The sequence below is a fragment of the Acanthopagrus latus genome, chromosome 3 (genome assembly GCF_904848185.1).
Source record: "Acanthopagrus latus isolate v.2019 chromosome 3, fAcaLat1.1, whole genome shotgun sequence".
Taxonomy (NCBI): Eukaryota; Metazoa; Chordata; class Actinopteri; order Spariformes; family Sparidae; genus Acanthopagrus; species Acanthopagrus latus.
In genome coordinates, this window is record NC_051041.1 from 17727272 (window position 1) to 17744534 (window position 17263).

General features: G+C 43.2%; 2 protein-coding genes across 2 annotated transcripts in view; one reads left to right on the forward strand and one right to left on the reverse strand.

The window, feature by feature from the left end:
• The window catches only part of kcnh8 (potassium voltage-gated channel, subfamily H (eag-related), member 8), an 80126-nt gene that overhangs the window by 61185 nt on the left and 1678 nt on the right, over positions 1-17263 (reverse strand). Inside the window, exons 2-3 of the mRNA XM_037091397.1 lie at positions 1183-1315; positions 771-822 (exon numbers count right to left, since the gene is read on the reverse strand). The gene's annotated coding sequence lies outside the window, so the exon portion shown is untranslated. The remainder of the gene's footprint in view (positions 1-770; positions 823-1182; positions 1316-17263) is intronic.
• On the forward strand, positions 59-15890 carry satb1a (SATB homeobox 1a). Its single transcript, XM_037091445.1, has 11 exons — positions 59-168; positions 427-656; positions 776-952; positions 1043-1169; positions 2613-2736; positions 4082-4193; positions 5384-5919; positions 7812-8009; positions 9518-9673; positions 12237-12440; positions 13632-15890. Exons 2-11 carry the CDS (start codon positions 440-442, stop codon positions 14481-14483), a joined length of 2703 nt encoding a protein of 900 aa, XP_036947340.1. The 5' UTR covers positions 59-168; positions 427-439; the 3' UTR covers positions 14484-15890.

The following is a 17263-nucleotide window of genomic DNA, read 5'->3' on the forward strand; positions in this document are numbered from 1 at the left end:
GTCACTGTCGCTGACAGCGGCGCGCCTGGAGAAGACGGCAGGTTTATTATGGGAAGCTGCGCTGTGGCATCCGCTGGACTTTTACTGGAACTAGAGGGTTATCCCAGTGGCTGCTCCTGGGTGAAGGTCATCCCCTACTGCTGATCCGGATATCCTTCAGATCTAAGTGTGTGTGTCAAAAATGTGCTTTCTAATTTTCCTGTTAAAGACGAAGCTGTATGACTGAATCAGCTGTCTGTCTCACTCCAGACATGCAGATCTTTGTGTGCCTGTGCAAAACTTACTTTAAACTATATGTAGCCTCGTTTATATAAATAGAAAGGGTCACATCTGACCACACAGACATGCTATAGAGATAATGAAACTGTGTTTTTGTTGGTTTATCTCACACAGTCTTTAATTTTTAAGTGTGTGTGTGTGTATCAGTGTGACGCCACAGATGGACGCCCTGTGTAATGGTGCCAAGAAACCCGAGGGCTGTGATCCCGTTGTAGACCCCCGGCCCCCTCCTGCCAAGCTGGCTCGACTGGAACAAAACGGAGCGGGACCCTCGGCCCAGGAGAGGAGCAGGCAGGGGAGTCCTGGAGCCAAGAAACCCTGTCTGGCCCAGAAACCCACCACAGCGAGGCCACAGAGCAAGAACTGGCACAGCAGAGGTACAGGAGCTCACACGGGGAAGCTCAGTGTGGATTTTTCCTCTTTTTTGAAACATGATATTGCAGATTAGGTGTATTTGTGTCATGCGCTGTAAGATAATCTTTGTCCGTCACCTCAGGGAGTCTGTTGCCGGTGTTCTGCGTGGTGGAGCACAAGGAGAGCCCTCTGGAGAGAGAGAGGAGAGAAGAACACGCTGAGTTTGTGCTGGTCAAGAGAGATCTGCTGTTCAACCAGCTGATAGAGATGGCTCTGCTGACACTGGGCTACTCACACAGCTCTGCTGCACAGGCCAAAGGTGCAGAACACAAATGCTCGAAGAGTAAAAGAACAGAAAAATACTGTTGTTGTCACATATTTTTGTACTTGTGTGTGTGTGTGTGTTCAGGTCTGATCCAGGTGGGCAAGTGGAACCCGGTGCCTCTGTCCTGTGTAACAGATGCTCCTGACGCCACAGTGGCTGATATGCTGCAGGACGTCCACCATGTTATCACCCTTAAAATACAGCTGCACAGGTAAGAAGCTCACCTCACATCTGTCACAGCCTGGTCCCTCTCCTCTTCCTGTCTGAAACAGCCCGGCCACCCACCGTCTCCAGCTTGTAGCGAGGAAATAAAACAGCCAAAGGGCTCGGACCCAATCAGACCATAAAGATGCATTTCTGTGTGCAGAGAATTCTCTTATTATATTGTGATGCCGTTAGATTAAGTTTTAATGAGTGATTTTTATTTGCTTGTTGCAATGAATATGAATGAGGACTTTTAATAGTGGGAGACATTAAAAGTTATTTCCTGTAACGTATTCGAATGATGAATGATCTTCCATTTATGTCACAGTGGAGCTTCAGTTGTGGGTTTTAGGTCAGATTCACCAGCGAGAGTTCAGACGGTGCAGCGTTTTGTTAGAACAAGATGCAAACGTGGAGAGGTTGATATCGGCAGACACTGTGACCTGATCAATAACATCAACATTCAGAGATCATTAACTTTATCATGTACTCCTGCGACTGTAGTGACCCTGCTGTCACACGGCTAATGTGAAGCAGAAAAATGACAGGTGTAAATATAAATAAAGGAATAAATGCAGAAATAAATAATTAAATACATGAATATATAAATAAATACATGCAGAATTAAATGTATTCTTACATTTATTCATTTATTTATTCATGTATTTATTTATTTATGTATTTCTGTGTCTGTATGTTAATAACACAGGACAGAAACTCTGGCTGTTGCGGTGTGATCGGATCTGTTATCACTGTCTTGACCCGACCCGTTCACAAGTGCTCCACAGCGCCAGTTTCTGTCCCTCACAGTCAAAAGGTTTTCTGTAAAAAACATAATTGTGTCAAAGAAAGCAAATGAGTTTATTCATTTAATTGATTAGTTTATGACGAAATTTAGCTTCCTCCCACAGCCCAGACTTTCATCCACACCCATCCAAGTGTGTGTTTCCTGCCCATCACCACTTCGTGCTGGGAGAGGCTCCATATAAGCAAGTAACACACTTTTTGGGATATCTGTTTTTAAAGGGGCATTTCACGGATTTGACTCCTGACGGTCAGTTTACTCTATTTCATTTTGAATATTCCTGTAAAGCGCAGCTACACAGTTTCTTTGGCACATGAGGCACTGGGTGAGGGTCGGGAACAGATTATGTTCTGGCACAAAAAACAGCTGGAGAATGTCCCAACGTCTGGTTAGAGGTACGGCAGCACGGCTGGTGAAAACAATGGTATGGGAGCTTTTTGGAGTCTGGTGATGTCTTTAACTTACAGTAACGGAGCCAAAGTTCTTGGAGTTTAAATCATACTGAGCACTAAATGTCACGTTTGTTGATTGTGAGTTCCCTGACTTTATGGCAGTGCAGCACTAAATCACTGGACTCTCCCTTTTAACTGTAATATATCAACGCAATTCTGCCAGTCAAGTGTTTTTAATTTGCTCTTCGTCCAGCTGCCCCAAATTGGAGGACCTGCCGGCCGAGCAGTGGAGTCACTCCACCGTGAGAAACGCTCTGAAGGAGCTCCTCAAGGACATGAACCAGAGCACTCTGGCCAAGGAGTGCCCACTGTCCCAGGTATATAACACACACACACACACACACACACACACACACACACACACACACACACACACACACACACACACACACACACACACAGCTAACATGCAAAGAAGTTCAGATTGTCAGTTTAATGTAATTGCCTTTCCAAAGCTCGGAGTTCATGTGTGCCTCATCTACTTTGACGCGGCAGCAGAGTGAGCGTCTGGTCCGATGGTTCGACAGGAAGTCAGATGCTGAGGTAGATAAGGTGTCAGGGGCAGAGTGCGAGAGAGGAATAGATAAAGAGAGATGGTTATCTGGTAGAAAGCGCTGCTGCCTGGGCTGCTGCCGCCTATCTTAATTCTCTCCACTGCCAACCTGCCTGCCTGTCTGTCTGTCTGTCTGTCTGTCTGTCTGTCTGTCTGTCTGTCTGTCTGTCTGTCTGTCTGTCTGTCAGCCTCACGCGTCTCACTCTGTCTTACTCTCTCACTATCTGTCCATCTCTCTCACTCTTTGTTTTTTTCTCTTTTTCTGCACTCCTGACTGATTCAGCAACAACATCCATATCTGGTTTTAAGATCTCCTTCAGTTCTGGCGTGTTTAATTAAGCAAATACAGACGCAACTGCAGAAATACTGTTACATTAATGATGCAGTATTTGGGGGGAAGGCCTCTTTATGAATATTCATAATTATAAACTTAGTCTATCTGTTATTTTGCCTGAGGGTGCGAAGGACATCTACAGTTTGATAAAGATTGCTCGCTGTATCCCTCTTTTTCAGACTCCTTCCCTCTCTGCAGATCTGATTCAAGTCAACCCTCCCTCCCCCATGTTCCCTCCCCCATCTCTCTCTCTCTCTCTCTCTCTCTCTCTCTCTCTCTCTCTCTCTCTCCCGCCTATCACTCCCTTTACCCACTCTGTTGTTTGCGAGAAGCAGATTAAAACAAATATGAGAAGATGAAAGGTGTAATCAGATGGAAAGATTGCAGAAGAGGACGGTCTTTGGGGAAAAACTGTGTGTGTGTGTGTGTGTGAGTGTGTGTGTGTGTTTGCCTGAGTGTGAGTGAGGCAGACAGACAGAGATGCATAGTCTCTGATGACCCCTAGTGTACGCACACACACACACACACACACACATATACAGTATGCACGTACACACACGCATGCATGCATACACATTCTGTGTGAGCGCACATGGAGCTCACACACTGACACACTCATCTGTCTTTATTATCCTATTTACCTGGGGGTCTTTTTAATAACACAGATCTGAGTTCATTAATATCAGATGTGTGAACAGCTGAGACACCCAGGCCGCCCATAGCAGGAGCCGGGAAACTGTAATGAATTTCTATTGTCTTTTCCCTTCTGTTTCAGAGTATGATATCATCTATTGTAAATAGCACTTACTATGCAAATGTCTCAGCTGCCAAGTGTCAGGAGTTTGGTCGATGGTACAAGCACTTCAGGAAGACCAAATGCTTCAAAGGTGAGGGATTTCAATCAAGCCTGCAAACATCCAGTGTCTGATAAGTCTGACAGCATGTCCTGCCATGAATCCATACTGGAGTCTCACACAGTCCATTCCACACTGGCATGAAACTGTGTGACATGTGAGACGACAGACATCAATTAAACGACAACTTTCCACAGTACAGCAGTACAGCCCCTCCTCGCTCTTGGATTCAAGGAGGGATGAGTCAGAACCTCAGATCTGACCTGCAGATCAAATATGAAACAAGATTCTCCCTGTTCACTCTCCTCAAATCTTTTCAGATACATGTTCAATTGTACTAGTAATTTAGTTGTAATACAGTAAATATGTGTCCCATATGTCTCAAAATCGGACGAGCCGATCTGCTCAGGAAAACATGGACGCCCGCTTCATGTTTGTATGGAACATCAACAGCAGCTGATTCAACAGATCAGGACTCTAATAAAGACGCAGGGGGAGCAAGCTTGAAAGATCAATCAATCCATCAAGCATAAATCCACCTAATGCAGATGAAAATGCAGCATTTGTCCTCTTTGAATCGGTGTGGTTGTAGGTTTTATACCCCTTGAGCAAAAAGGAATACAACCATCCTCTATATCTGTTTCTAAATCTAAAGAATATTGGTGTGTTTTCTTCAGGCAGTGAAATACTAATTCAGAACTCTTTTCCCCCCAATTTTTTTTCTCAAGGTGTCTCACTAACACCTGAAATTTATTCAAACATTTCCAGCTGTGAGCTGCTGCTACATCGAATTTTTGCATTGCATTATGGGAGAATAGTGTCCCTCAACAGCTCACTCAAAAACCAAATGCATTTAATAAGCATGCCATCAAATCTGATTATACTGACGACTGAGTAAAGCAGCAACTAACCATAAATCTTATTGTTGATTGATCTGTTCATTATTTTCTGGATTGATCGATCAGTTGTTTATTCTACAAAATGTCAGAAAACAGTGAACATTGTCAGTCAGTGTTTTCAAATGTCTTGTTTTGAACCGAAATCTGAGAATTTTGGTGTTTATTTTCTGAGGTAAATTACTCAGACAGATTAACTGATTATCAAATAGTTGGCAGTAGTTGATAACTAATCTACTTCATGCACTGGTACTTCATAAACTTGATAAAGACTGTTATTATTTGGTGTATTAATAATTGTTCATCTCTTTCCTGTTCCTGCACCAGAGATTGACAGCTTCTCCGACCAGTCCACACACATCACCCTCACCCAGCAGCCAATCACAAGCAGCCCAGCTGATCAGAGCTCCACCCTTCTTTTCTCTCGCTCGGAAGTTCCCAACATATGTGGCCGTCCCCCGCTCGGCCTGCGCCCTCATGGGTTGGTAACCCAACCGCTGAGCTCCCAAATGGTCAACCAGCAGCTAGTGATGGCCCAGTTTCTCAATCAGCAGTATGCTGTTAGCCGTATGCTGGCTGGCCAGGGTCTCTCACCCTCCCCACAGCAGTATCTTAACCACCCGCCTGTAGGTCGGGCTCCTGCCAAGGTCTTCTCCAAAGCCCCTGATTCCCAGGCCCCGCAGCAGGCACACTGTGGCCAAGGGGGAGGCCCTACAGCCGGGCTGCAGAGCCAGACGTCGGCTGGGTCTTCTGTGGGGCCAACGGATGTGCCAGTTGAAATCTACCACTGTGTACGGGAGGAGCTGAAGAGGGCAGGCATCTCCCAAGCCATCTTTGCCCGGGTGGCCTTTAACAGGACCCAGGTATGGATCACATGGATCACAATGACTGTGATCTGAATGAAACTGTTTGCAGGTGATTATCTTCTGGAAGCGTTTTCAGGTGTTGCAGTTGGAGCGGTGTCTTCTGTGGATATGTGGTTTGATGGTTGGCAGGTTGGCATGGCCTTTGCCGCAGTGCCCCCTCCCCCCACGCATGCATGTGTATATGTGTGTGTGTTTGTGCCAGCTCTCTGCAGCACAAAGCTGGTGCCAGCGATGAAGCAGCTGCTGGGCCAACTAATCACAACCCCTTAGAGAAATGTTGTCTCCCTCTCTACCTCTTCTTCTATCTTACTATCCCTCCATCGTACCACCTTTCACTCTCACAGACCTTCTATTCATTTAATCTCCACCTCTGATGTGTTAATGCAACTTTTTTTGAATCTCTGCCTTCCTCTTTCCCCTGGTCTCCCTGGTTTTGTATCTATATCTACTGTGATCGCCTCTAACAGTAAAACGCCACCTTATCCGTGTCCATCATCTCACATCCACCACCACACCCTAAGGGATGGAGCTCTGAGGACAGGCTAAGCCCACTGTTATTATTGTTATTATTATTATTATTACCGTCATTATCATTTTCATCACAATAAGCAGAGCTGGTTATTATCCACCCCCGTGTTTTCCCCATTGCCAAGTCCGAGGTGCTACAGTGCCAGCCCTACAACTCTGGCATGATGCCAAGATGCCATATAAAAGTGAGGGGACCATTTGTCATGCAGCCTCCATCAATTCGGAGGGAGGGGTTTCGTTGGGTGGATCCAAAGATGATCCATGATTTGAATAAGAAGGCCGTTTCCCATCCCTCAATTTCCATGTCGGTGTGAAATCTGATTACTTTTCAGGAAGGAAGCCTTACAATCTGCATGTGATGTCTGAAGGCTTTCCTGCATGAACACATGCAGAATGATGCTGAGCTCATTGGGAACTGGCTCTGTATCATCATCTATAGCTGGGAAACACTAAACCACTTGACAAGGTGCCTCTTTGAATGAGATCCAGATTTGGGTATGAGGGGCTTTTGCAAAATTCCTTCAGGCACATGAGAAACTTTTAATTAGGATCTTTGTTTATGATTATGGGGCAAAAGAATAATCTCTAATGTGAGATCTATAGAAGTTGTGCAAAACATTTAATTGGCTTGATGGACTTTATGAGTCCAATTTGAAGCCATATGCAATGATGATACTAATTTCTTTCTATAGATGTTTTTTTTGTAAATGTCAATATCTAAATATTGTGTGTGTGTGTGTGTGTGTGTGTGTGTGTGTGTATATATATATATATATATATACACACACACAATATTTAGATATTGACATTTACAAAAAAAAATCTATAGAAAGAAATTAGTATCATCATTGCATATGGCTTCAAATTGGACTCATAAAGTCCATCAAGCCAATTAAATGTTTTGCACAACTTTTTACAACTTGCAGTTTAAAAGAATAACTCAACGTTTTGTGAAAGGTGCTTCATGGCTGAGAATTACAGGGAAGATCACCCCACTCACTTCTATGCAGTAAATATATAACTAATGCCATGAAACATTAAGCTTAGCTTAGCTTAGTTGAGCTTAGGGACACATGCAGCCTGGCTTCATCCCAGGCCTACCAGCACCTGAAAAGCCGACACTACAACTACAACATTATATCTCTTTTGTTGATACTGAATGGAAAAAAACATAAAGTTGAGCTTTTCCCCTTTGTTTCCCATCTATATGCTAAGCTAAGCTAACCTGCTGGCTGATTTAAGAGTGGTGCTGATCAAAGATAACTGGGAACAGTCATCTAAAACAACTATACTCCAGTTTTCCTGAATTAATTTGTGTAGATTACCATGTGACTATTAATGTGTGTGTGTGTCTCTACCAGGGCCTGCTGTCAGAGATTCTACGGAAGGAGGAGGACCCCAAACACGCCTCCCAGTCTTTGCTGGTCAACCTTCGGGCCATGTATAGCTTCCTGCAGCTCCCTGAGGCGGAGAGGGAACGTATCTACCAGGAGGAGAAGGACAGAAGCCTGACTGGATTCACCCCCAGCTGCAATAATACACCTCCAAGACCCACACAGGTCAGCCAGCAGACAGATGAATGTTGTTTACCTCCTCAAAAGTAAAATGTGTCAGATGTGCTCTGAGAGACAGTCTTTCACATATATTGTTTGGATGCACAGAGGGTTAATTTAAACAATGGTATTTAAAAGAGGATGTGATCAAAAACAAACCATAAATGATACTATTAGGGACTTCACTGACCTTTCCTCTGACAGCAGCGTCATCAGTTGTCAGGACAGCAACAAACAAACTGAGAGGAAGGACATATTTGCTTCTACACTTTTTTGACCGAATTCCTCCAAAGGTATTTATATCAGCCACAGCTGTACTTTGTGCTTAGTGCTTATTAGAAAATGTTAGCATGCTAACATAGTAAGCTGTGATGTGATCATTAATTATTATACCTGTAAAAGCATGTGAGGATTGTAATTGTGAGCAAGTTAGCATGTAGCCCAAATACAGCCTCAAAGAGCTGCTAGCATAGCATTAGACTCCACATCTTGTTATTCTGTCATTTTAGAAAACACAGCTTTTTAATAGCATATCACAGTATTAGAAAGTAGGAAATGATTGTCACTTAAAAATAAAGATACTGAATTATTTTTTTTGCCCTACCTCCGTTGTTAATTTCAGACTGTTCTAACCACCTTGAGTGATAACAGATCCATATTTAGAGGTAGCTTGCTAGCTAATATTACATTGCTCATGCCAGTGAGTGTTTTTTTTTATTTTAATTTTCTATTTAACTTTAGGTTTATTTGTCTGATTCTTTTTCCTGTACTTGTGCATCTTGAGCTGTTGTAACAAGTGAATTTCCCCATTGTGGGATAAATAAAGTCTATCTAATCTAATCTGTTCACACATAAAGGGAAGCAGAGTTCACCTCGTTGTTCATGTGAGTTTGATGGCGGGATCATTCGTGCTTATTGGAGTTAAATTAGGGAAATTAGGTACAGAGACCAACATCTTTGTCTGGGGCCGTGTGGGGTTTGACTCGTTTCATTGGGCCGGCCTCAAATGACCATTTATGGAACCTCAGTTTTTTGGTACTTGCCTGTTGGCTTCATTTTTCAGCCCTGGAGGTTGCTGCTTGGATGAGATCTGCACCCTTGATCGCTTCATCTCTTTTGTTTTTCCACCCATTTCCTCCCAATCTGGTATCAGCTCCCCGTTCAGCACACTGCTGACACCCTCTGTTGCCCTGGAGAGGCTGCAGACTGCCACATGTTTCCTCTAATACATATGAAGTCGCCAGCTGTTTCTCCCGCCAAGGAGGAGCTTCCTGTTTATGGAGTATCATGTTCATCGGCTCATGCTGCCCCCCCGGTTACACCTTCCCTTTATACAGACACTTACAGGTCTACATAAAGGAGATGATCCCTCACTGGCTTCCCATCTCAGAATACTTAAAAATGATTTTGCCCGACTGCAAATTGTCTTTCTTCTATATTAGATTGATTTCACTTTGTTTCGAATAATGGCTTTAAAAAAAAACTTCCTTGTCTTCTTGTCTGTCTCTTTTTAGGCTCGATTGTCCCCAGTCGCAGGAGACAGATCGTTGAGGACGGACAGTTGTGTTCTCAACGTAAGCGCTTCTATCTACGAGGAGATTCAGCACGAGATGAAGAGAGCCAAGGTGTCCCAGGCTCTGTTTGCAAAGGTTGCTGCCTCCAAGAGTCAGGTACTTGCTTGCTTCCTGTTGTGAATCCGACTAAGATATCAAGTCTTAAACACACGTTCAATATTTCTCCTGCTAAATTGTTCAAATTCAGCTTCTCCGATGAATCCATTTCCACAGTTAAAGCAGGGGTGGCTGGTGTGTGTGGAGGGAAGCCCGGATAATCAAGCAGCAGCTGTACTCTGCAGAGGACTATCATCAGTGCATCAGACTGCTATTGTGTCCCAAATTATCTCCTTAATAGTCACCATACAAAAACACATGCACGCATACACACCACTTATTTGTGCACATAGACGTACTGTACGAGCGCACGCATGCACGTGCAATCACACAAACCCACAAGCAAACAGATTCACTAATACCCACACACACAGACACACACACGCAGGCATGATTTGAGTGTTTATTGTTCTCATTTTTATGGCGGCCCCATAAGCTTGTTATTGCCTTTTGTTTTGAGGATAATTTCCCTTCATGGAATGGGGGGATTTTAGCGGTCTCATTTTCTCTTCCTCTCGTGCATGTCTCCAATTTTCACTTTTCTTTCTTCCTTTCTCTCTTCCTCCCATCTCTCTACCCATCGTGAAAATGTTTGGAGGTCATTCGGCGGTCATGCCAGTACAGACAGGTGGTCCAAAACCCCTGAGGTTCTTTCTCTATCTCTTCGCTGGCCTCCCTTTCTACTTTACTTTCTCTATGTTCTCTTTATCTCTCTCTTTCCCTCGCTTCTGTATTACCCGGCTGTTTGGCAGGCACAACCGAGCTGGATCTCTCTGTTCTATCTGCACTGTGCATCTGGATGGCATTGTGTGCTAGACTTGGGCTACAGCCAGGTGTGTGTGTGTGTGTGTGTGTGTGTGTGTGTGTGTGTGTGTGTGTGTGTGTGTGTGTGTGTGTGTGTGTGTGTGTGTGTGCATATCAGCCTGCTTGCAAACGTAATCACGCTCCAGTTCATGAATCTGAAACTAGCTTGGCTTTACCCTCCTCAATCTGCCACTCACAAGTTTCTTCCCCAGTGATGCAGAAAAAAGATTTGAGCTCATGAGAAACTCTCTCCATCATCGCTTCCTTCTCCGTCAGAGGATCGAACTCCAACTTTATTTCTTGTGTTTGTATAGTGAGAGTAAACAGGAGACAAATGAGAAGCTTTACAACATGAACCCAATTTGGATGACTGTAAAAAGTAAATTATTGTGAATTTAGATTTTATAGACCTCTGCAGCTATTAGCATGTATATCTAATTAAGTTCTAATTAGTCACAAAATTAAAAGGAGAGTGGGTGTATACGGGGGTGACATGAATTAACACTCATTGTGTAAATTTCCATGGTGTTGCCATGGCGATGTCGATGTCGATGTCAAAACTGTAAGAGTTCACACTATAGAACAGAACATATTATATTTTTCTCATATGCTGCATAAATGTTGAAAAAAGAGGAACAAATTGTATTTGTGTTAACGATAAGAAAGCAGTTTCATTTGGAGGCAGGTAGTCTGCACCTGTGAACTTCTTCACCTGGTCCATCCAGAAGAAAGTACAAAGTTAAATCCATAAACGTGTATGTCACTAAGTGGTGCTGTTTAAGTTTCCAGAAGTTAAAGGAGACATATGCTAATTTTCAGGTCGATAATTTCATTTTGTTTGCTGGAATATGTTTTCAAGCTTTAATGCTCAGAAAACTGTCTGAAGCACCGCCCCCTACTGAATACCCAGCCTGCTCTGATTGGTCAGCTCACACACGCCTGACCCATCACTGCTTAACAACACCAGATTAATTCTTATGTGCCAAAGTAGCTGCATGGCATAAATGATGTAACTGTGTGACATGGTGACAAAGTGTGATGTCACAAAATCACAGAATTAAAGCTCCTGCTCCAGACTTTAGCTTGTCTTTCAACACACAAGACCTTTTTACATGTGAAAAAAAAGAGTAATACGTCTCCTCCTAAAATAAGAGCAAGCCGAGCCGTCAGTCACAGTGACAAGTTTAGGTTGGTTGTTGGAATAACTGGAAAGATTCTCGCTTCCCCTTCTGGCAATTAAAAGTAAATAAGGACATAAAGACAGGACAAGATATTCATAAATGCCCCGGATATCCAGTAACAGAAATTCACCTTGAGCTGCAGTAAATCTTATATCCATCCACTGCACTGAAACAGCAAAACTTAAATGGGGATTTAATAATCAGATCAGGAAAGATCTGTGATAGGCCAACAGTGGCCAACAAATTGATATTGTTGCTGTTAGGTATATGAAGATGAGCCTCTTTATGAAGAAATATTCACTAATTAATGAAGTAATTACCAAGATTATTATCTAAATTAGCATGACTAATGGATGTGTCTATTACATCGTGGCAGTTATGACAGGACATGTGGCAGCTCAGCAGCTTCTTGTTGTAAAATACAGAAGTTTTGACTTCTGGGTCTTACAGTAGACAAATACCTTAATACACACACTCATATCTGCTTACAACTACATATAGTGTGTCATAAACAATTCATCAAATGTCTTGATACTGCTGCTGAGCGCTAAAGAGGGGTGTTACTGTTCCTCCTGCAGGGCTGGCTGTGTGAGCTGCTGCGTTGGAAGGAGGATCCCAGTCCAGAGAACCGGACCCTGTGGGAGAACCTGTGCATGATCCGCCGGTTCCTCAGCCTGTCACAGACCGAACGAGACGCCATCTATGAGCAGGAGAGCGGCAACACGACTGCACAGCAGCACTGCACTGACAGACTCACACTGCTCAGCAACGACAACACACTGGTGAGACCGCGACAAACACAACACCTCTTCACACGGACAAACTCGTCTTCTTTTTCCATCTCATCTTACGAGCTATAATAAAAAGCAATTTAGAATCCAAAACAAAACATGAGCAGCAAAGGCGAGCAGATGAGTAACTGTTACCCTCCAGTCAACAGCGTTTATGACTGGAAGCTGCCCGTTCATCAGGCCTGGAGTTGACATGTCTTCATTTTTGTAAGACACCTTGAATAATCATTTCAAGAAAAAGCAAACTCTTCTTTTAGAAAAAAGAAAATACATCTTACTGAATCTCAGGAGTCCTCACACAGATCTTGGGGATGTGCAGTGGAACAGTAATGACAGCTAAATGCCAAAAATGGCAGATAAAAGATGATAACCACTTTGAGCAGTGATCCGTGTGGCTGATAGTTATTTTATGGCTCGGTTATAGCACAGACTTTTGCAGTTAATGTGTCAAAAAATTAGTTGTGTGTCTCTTTGTGAAAGCACAGAATGATGCCGGTGGGCATTAAGAGCAAGACATGAAGACTTGACATGTACTGGTTCTGACACTGATTGGTTCTGTGGACATGAACCCTGGATGGCTGCAGGTGTGAGGTCAAATGAAGGACAGAACTTTCACTGATTTCTATATTTAGAGCTCCCACGAGAAACAGTGGTGAAGTAACAGCAAAGCATGTTTAGTCTTTGGTCTTCGTCTGAGGGCAGAGAAAGAAAATGAGATGCTAGTTCTCTTTAACATACAGTGATCTAAAATGAAGAGAGCATGTTTCATCAAGCAGTGAAGTAAATCATTATATAGCCAATAACTGTACCTTTGAAAATAAAATCTGCAGTAAAAAGCAAATTAAATAAAGCTAAAAATGTTCTTTTATTTGTGAGACCAATCGCCTCAAATCTTACAAATACATTTCTGTCTTGGCTGATTTATCTGTTCAAAATAACACAATGGAAATTAGGTTGAAAATATCAAATCAAAAAGAGTAAGGTCAGCTTTTTCACTGTACTTCTTTTCGATTTTCCTCTTTTTAGTTGTATGTTATGAAGCATCCAGGCCACTCAGGTCACCTGGCGCAGGTTTAACAGTCTTACAGGAGCTCTGTGGAACGTCTGTGTTGTGTTGGAAGACTCCATTCCTAAACTAACCCACAAACTAAATAAATAAACCTGCCTTTTGTCTCTCATCAGTATCAACGCAACTCCCCGCTGCCACAGCAACACCATCTCCAGCCTCATCAGCCCCTGCAGCCCGAGGTACCACCGCACCCGTCTGCCCTGCAACCGTGCGCCGCCTCGCCAGCCGAGTCCGAGGCTGGGGGCAACTGGGGCCACGTGAGGGTACGTCTGCAGGGCAGGGGCAGCGAGAGAGGGGACGGTAAGGATTGGGTCGAGGGTGGACGAGGAGAGAGGAGCAGTCTGGGAGTTGAGTGGGCTTGTACTGGTAGGGGGTGGGACACGCATACTGAGAGCAAGGAGCAGGTGAGGGATGAAAATGTGGGTGAGGAAGGGATGAATGTGATGGTTGGAGACAGCAAGGAGAGCAGAGCAAAGGAGAAACCCAATATGAAGTGGCCCGGCTCGAGGGATGATGATACAGAGAACAAGGTCCTAGATGGAGATCAGGTCCAAGGTGAGGGCTTAAGACTGTCCCATGAAGCACTGGGAATCCTGCAGAGCTTCATCCAGGACGTGGGCCTCAACCCAGACGAGGAGGCGGTCCACACGCTGTCGGCTCAGCTGGGCCTGCCCAAGCATGTCATCAGAAGATTCTTCAACAGCCAGGACCACGAGCAGCACGAGAACCAGAGCCCGAAACCCAGTCGAGACAAGCAGCGTGGCTGCACAGAGCCGAGCCTTTCACAGGCGGACAGAACTGTGGAGGAGCAGGTGGAGGAAGGTGATGGGAAGAGTGACACAGAGGAAAAGGAGGAGGAGAAGCAAACAGGAAGTGAAGGGAGCGAGATGACTGTTTTGAAAGAATCAGATGTTGGCACACAAACCATTCCCCCTCTGAAGGAGGAGCAGGAGAGCTTCATCTGACCGAGCACATGCAGAGAAAGACTGTATCGCGGATGACTCCCAGTGTTTTGGAGTCTTGTACAGCTATGTGTCCTTAAATGCTGTGGGAAGACTAAAAGATGACTTCCTGTATATGTTTCTACCACAGCTTAGAAGGATGCTGGTGTTTAAACCCACACATTACGGTAGGATCTGATATTTGAGGATTCCTGCTGCACTGGAGACAGACAGTAACTGTGGCTGTGTGTGCAGGTAATGTCATGAGGTGTAGATATATGTGTCTGGATGAATGGGACCCCGATGCAAAGAGCCTCAGATTACATATCACATTAAAAAAAGAGTAAATGTCGTCGGTTGACTGAGGTTTGAGAAATGTTCATGCCAGAAATGCCTTGTAGAAAGTGGCACTGCCAAACTGTTATTATTAACGATCAATATGTCCACTGGTTTTGTTTTGACTGTGTTTTTTAAGTGTTTTGAATCAGATTTCAATCAGATTTGTTTCCTTCAGAAGTCTCACTGTCATCTCTTACATTGTTCAAGTTTGTCCGTCACATTGTATTAAATATCAAGTTTCCTGATGCTGTGTTTAACGAAGGCTGAAACGCTGGATGATATAAATCATCTGGACTTCACAGTTTTATAAATCCTCTGCATTTTTCACTGCAGTTCCTAAAGCTGCTGTCTGGTTATTTTCTTATTAAAATGAGCGTAAAGAAATGTAATCCAGTGTTTGGTCAGTAAACCATGTCTCCCCTCCCTCCTGGAGTATAGGGAGGACGGAGGCGACCGCTAACAGCAGCTTTAATAAATCAGTGGACGACACGGTAAATCTTTACAAGAGCAGAATGTGAGTGGTCACTAAGGAACGAGTGAGGAATGATCTGATTAATGAACGCTAAAGGTAGTTCTTCAGTAACTTTGATTCAGGCATAAAATGAGTTAATAGTGAGCAGACTGAGAGATACTACATGAACAAATCATTAGGTATTGATTAGTTCAGAAATATCTCTGAACTGACTCGTGGACCAACTTCCCTCACAATGATTGATTTTGTAGAGCGCTCATTTGCTCCTGAACACATCATAGGTTATTTACAGTAGTTCTATCAATGCATGAATCTCTAAATCTCCCAAAATATCTACTTTTGTTGTTTTGAGTGTCATGTCTACACATCTTGTGGTCGTCATATTGTGCTGATTTATCAGTTGTTCTGTAGCAGAGACAGACAGCAATGAAGACTCTATAAAAGTGTCCCTGAAAGTTTGTTTTGACACTAAAATCATCATTGTCTGTTTCACACGGACCAACTGTATCTTTGACTAGAAATATAAGACAGAAGCTGTGCAGAGTGTACATGAAATGTTGAGATTAAAACACAGCACTTTCATTTGTAAAAACAAATAAATAAATAAGGGTAATTCATTATGTTTGTAGTTATGGTCATTACTTCAGTCTGTTGTGAGTATCTGATATTCCAGGTCTGGCTGGACAGCTGACTTTTAACTCATTCAATTTCATAAAAATAGGATCGGCTTCGACAGCATTTCAGCACCGCTAACCGCTAACTGTCCATGCTGTTAACTAGTTAGCTCAGTTAGCCATGCAGCTAGCGGTGCTGGATTGGGAGCTTTATGAAAAAGGAAAAACAGGGGCTAGCTGGTTAGCATGCTAATGACAGCGGATATTTATCATCCTAATACACAGACGTCTTTGATAAAACGTCAAAGCTGTTATTTCTTTACATTCTGTTGATAATTTGTAACTTTTTAAAAAATGTTTTGAATTAAATTCTAACATTTAACTTACATTTGTGAATTTGGTTCTGTGGTTTTTCATAGATTCATTTCATTATATAGATCAATATTGGAAAAAAAAGCGAAATATGATGTTTCTCACTAGAAAACTTTTAGGTTTAATGCCTCATGTGACTGAACTGGAGGGCTTTATGCTATTTCTGATTTCTGATGAATAAAAAGATGGCTGTTTTTTCCTTAAGTAGCACAATATCAGCAATGACCTTTTGCACTTTTAAAATATCTAGTTGGGACATTTTAGCAATGTATAAAATTGGATTTGGGGACAGTTTATTGGATTTCTCACACTATAAAGTGTCTTTGAAACAAGCAAAGACGTCCAGTTTGTAAGAGATGAAGCTCATTTGTCAGAGTGCTATTTTAAGACAAGCAAACGGCTGCTGTAAAAGAGCCATTAAAGGCTGAGTCAATAGTTTTAATGTCCACTGTCTGTTCTGGTGTTATAGTTATTACTGATAATTTCCTCTTATGCGACCGTGTCGATGTGGGTGAATTGCTGCCATTGTTTCCAGCCATCAGACAGTCTTCCTCTGTGCTGATCACCAGGACTCTCAGTACCAGTGGATCTGTGTCTCTGTGCGATCACATGTCCTTCACCGCCAGCGTCTGTCTCCGTTTTTATTCTCCTTTCACTTCGTCTGTCTCAGCTGCTTCTTCTCTCTGTATCTCTGCCCCTGACGCTCTCCTCGGGACTTTTCACGGTGCAACATTCAAGCCCCATTTGGTCAGAATAGCTTTATAGAGTAATTCAATAAAGCTATGCTCTTTTTCTGTCATCTGTTTCCATGGCGATACCTTAGTCAGGGCCAACAAAAGGCCATGAAAGCCTCATCATCAGTGATATTAGCTATAATAATGATGATAATGGCGCTCCTCAAATGCCATTCCTGTGATGATGATGGTGGTAATGGCGATGATGGTCATTATGACTGCTTTGTGCGAACCCTCACCACTACACAAACGACCACACACACACACACACAC

Coding starts and splice junctions, on each gene's coding strand:
- satb1a (XM_037091445.1), top strand. CDS start 440: ATGGACGCCCTGTGTAATGGTGCCAAGAAACCCGAGGGCTGTGATCCC. Junction 4,194..5,383: donor GAAGACCAAATGCTTCAAAG/GTGAGGGATTTC, acceptor TTCCTGCACCAG/AGATTGACAGCTTCTCCGAC. Junction 8,010..9,517: donor CACCTCCAAGACCCACACAG/GTCAGCCAGCAG, acceptor GTCTCTTTTTAG/GCTCGATTGTCCCCAGTCGC.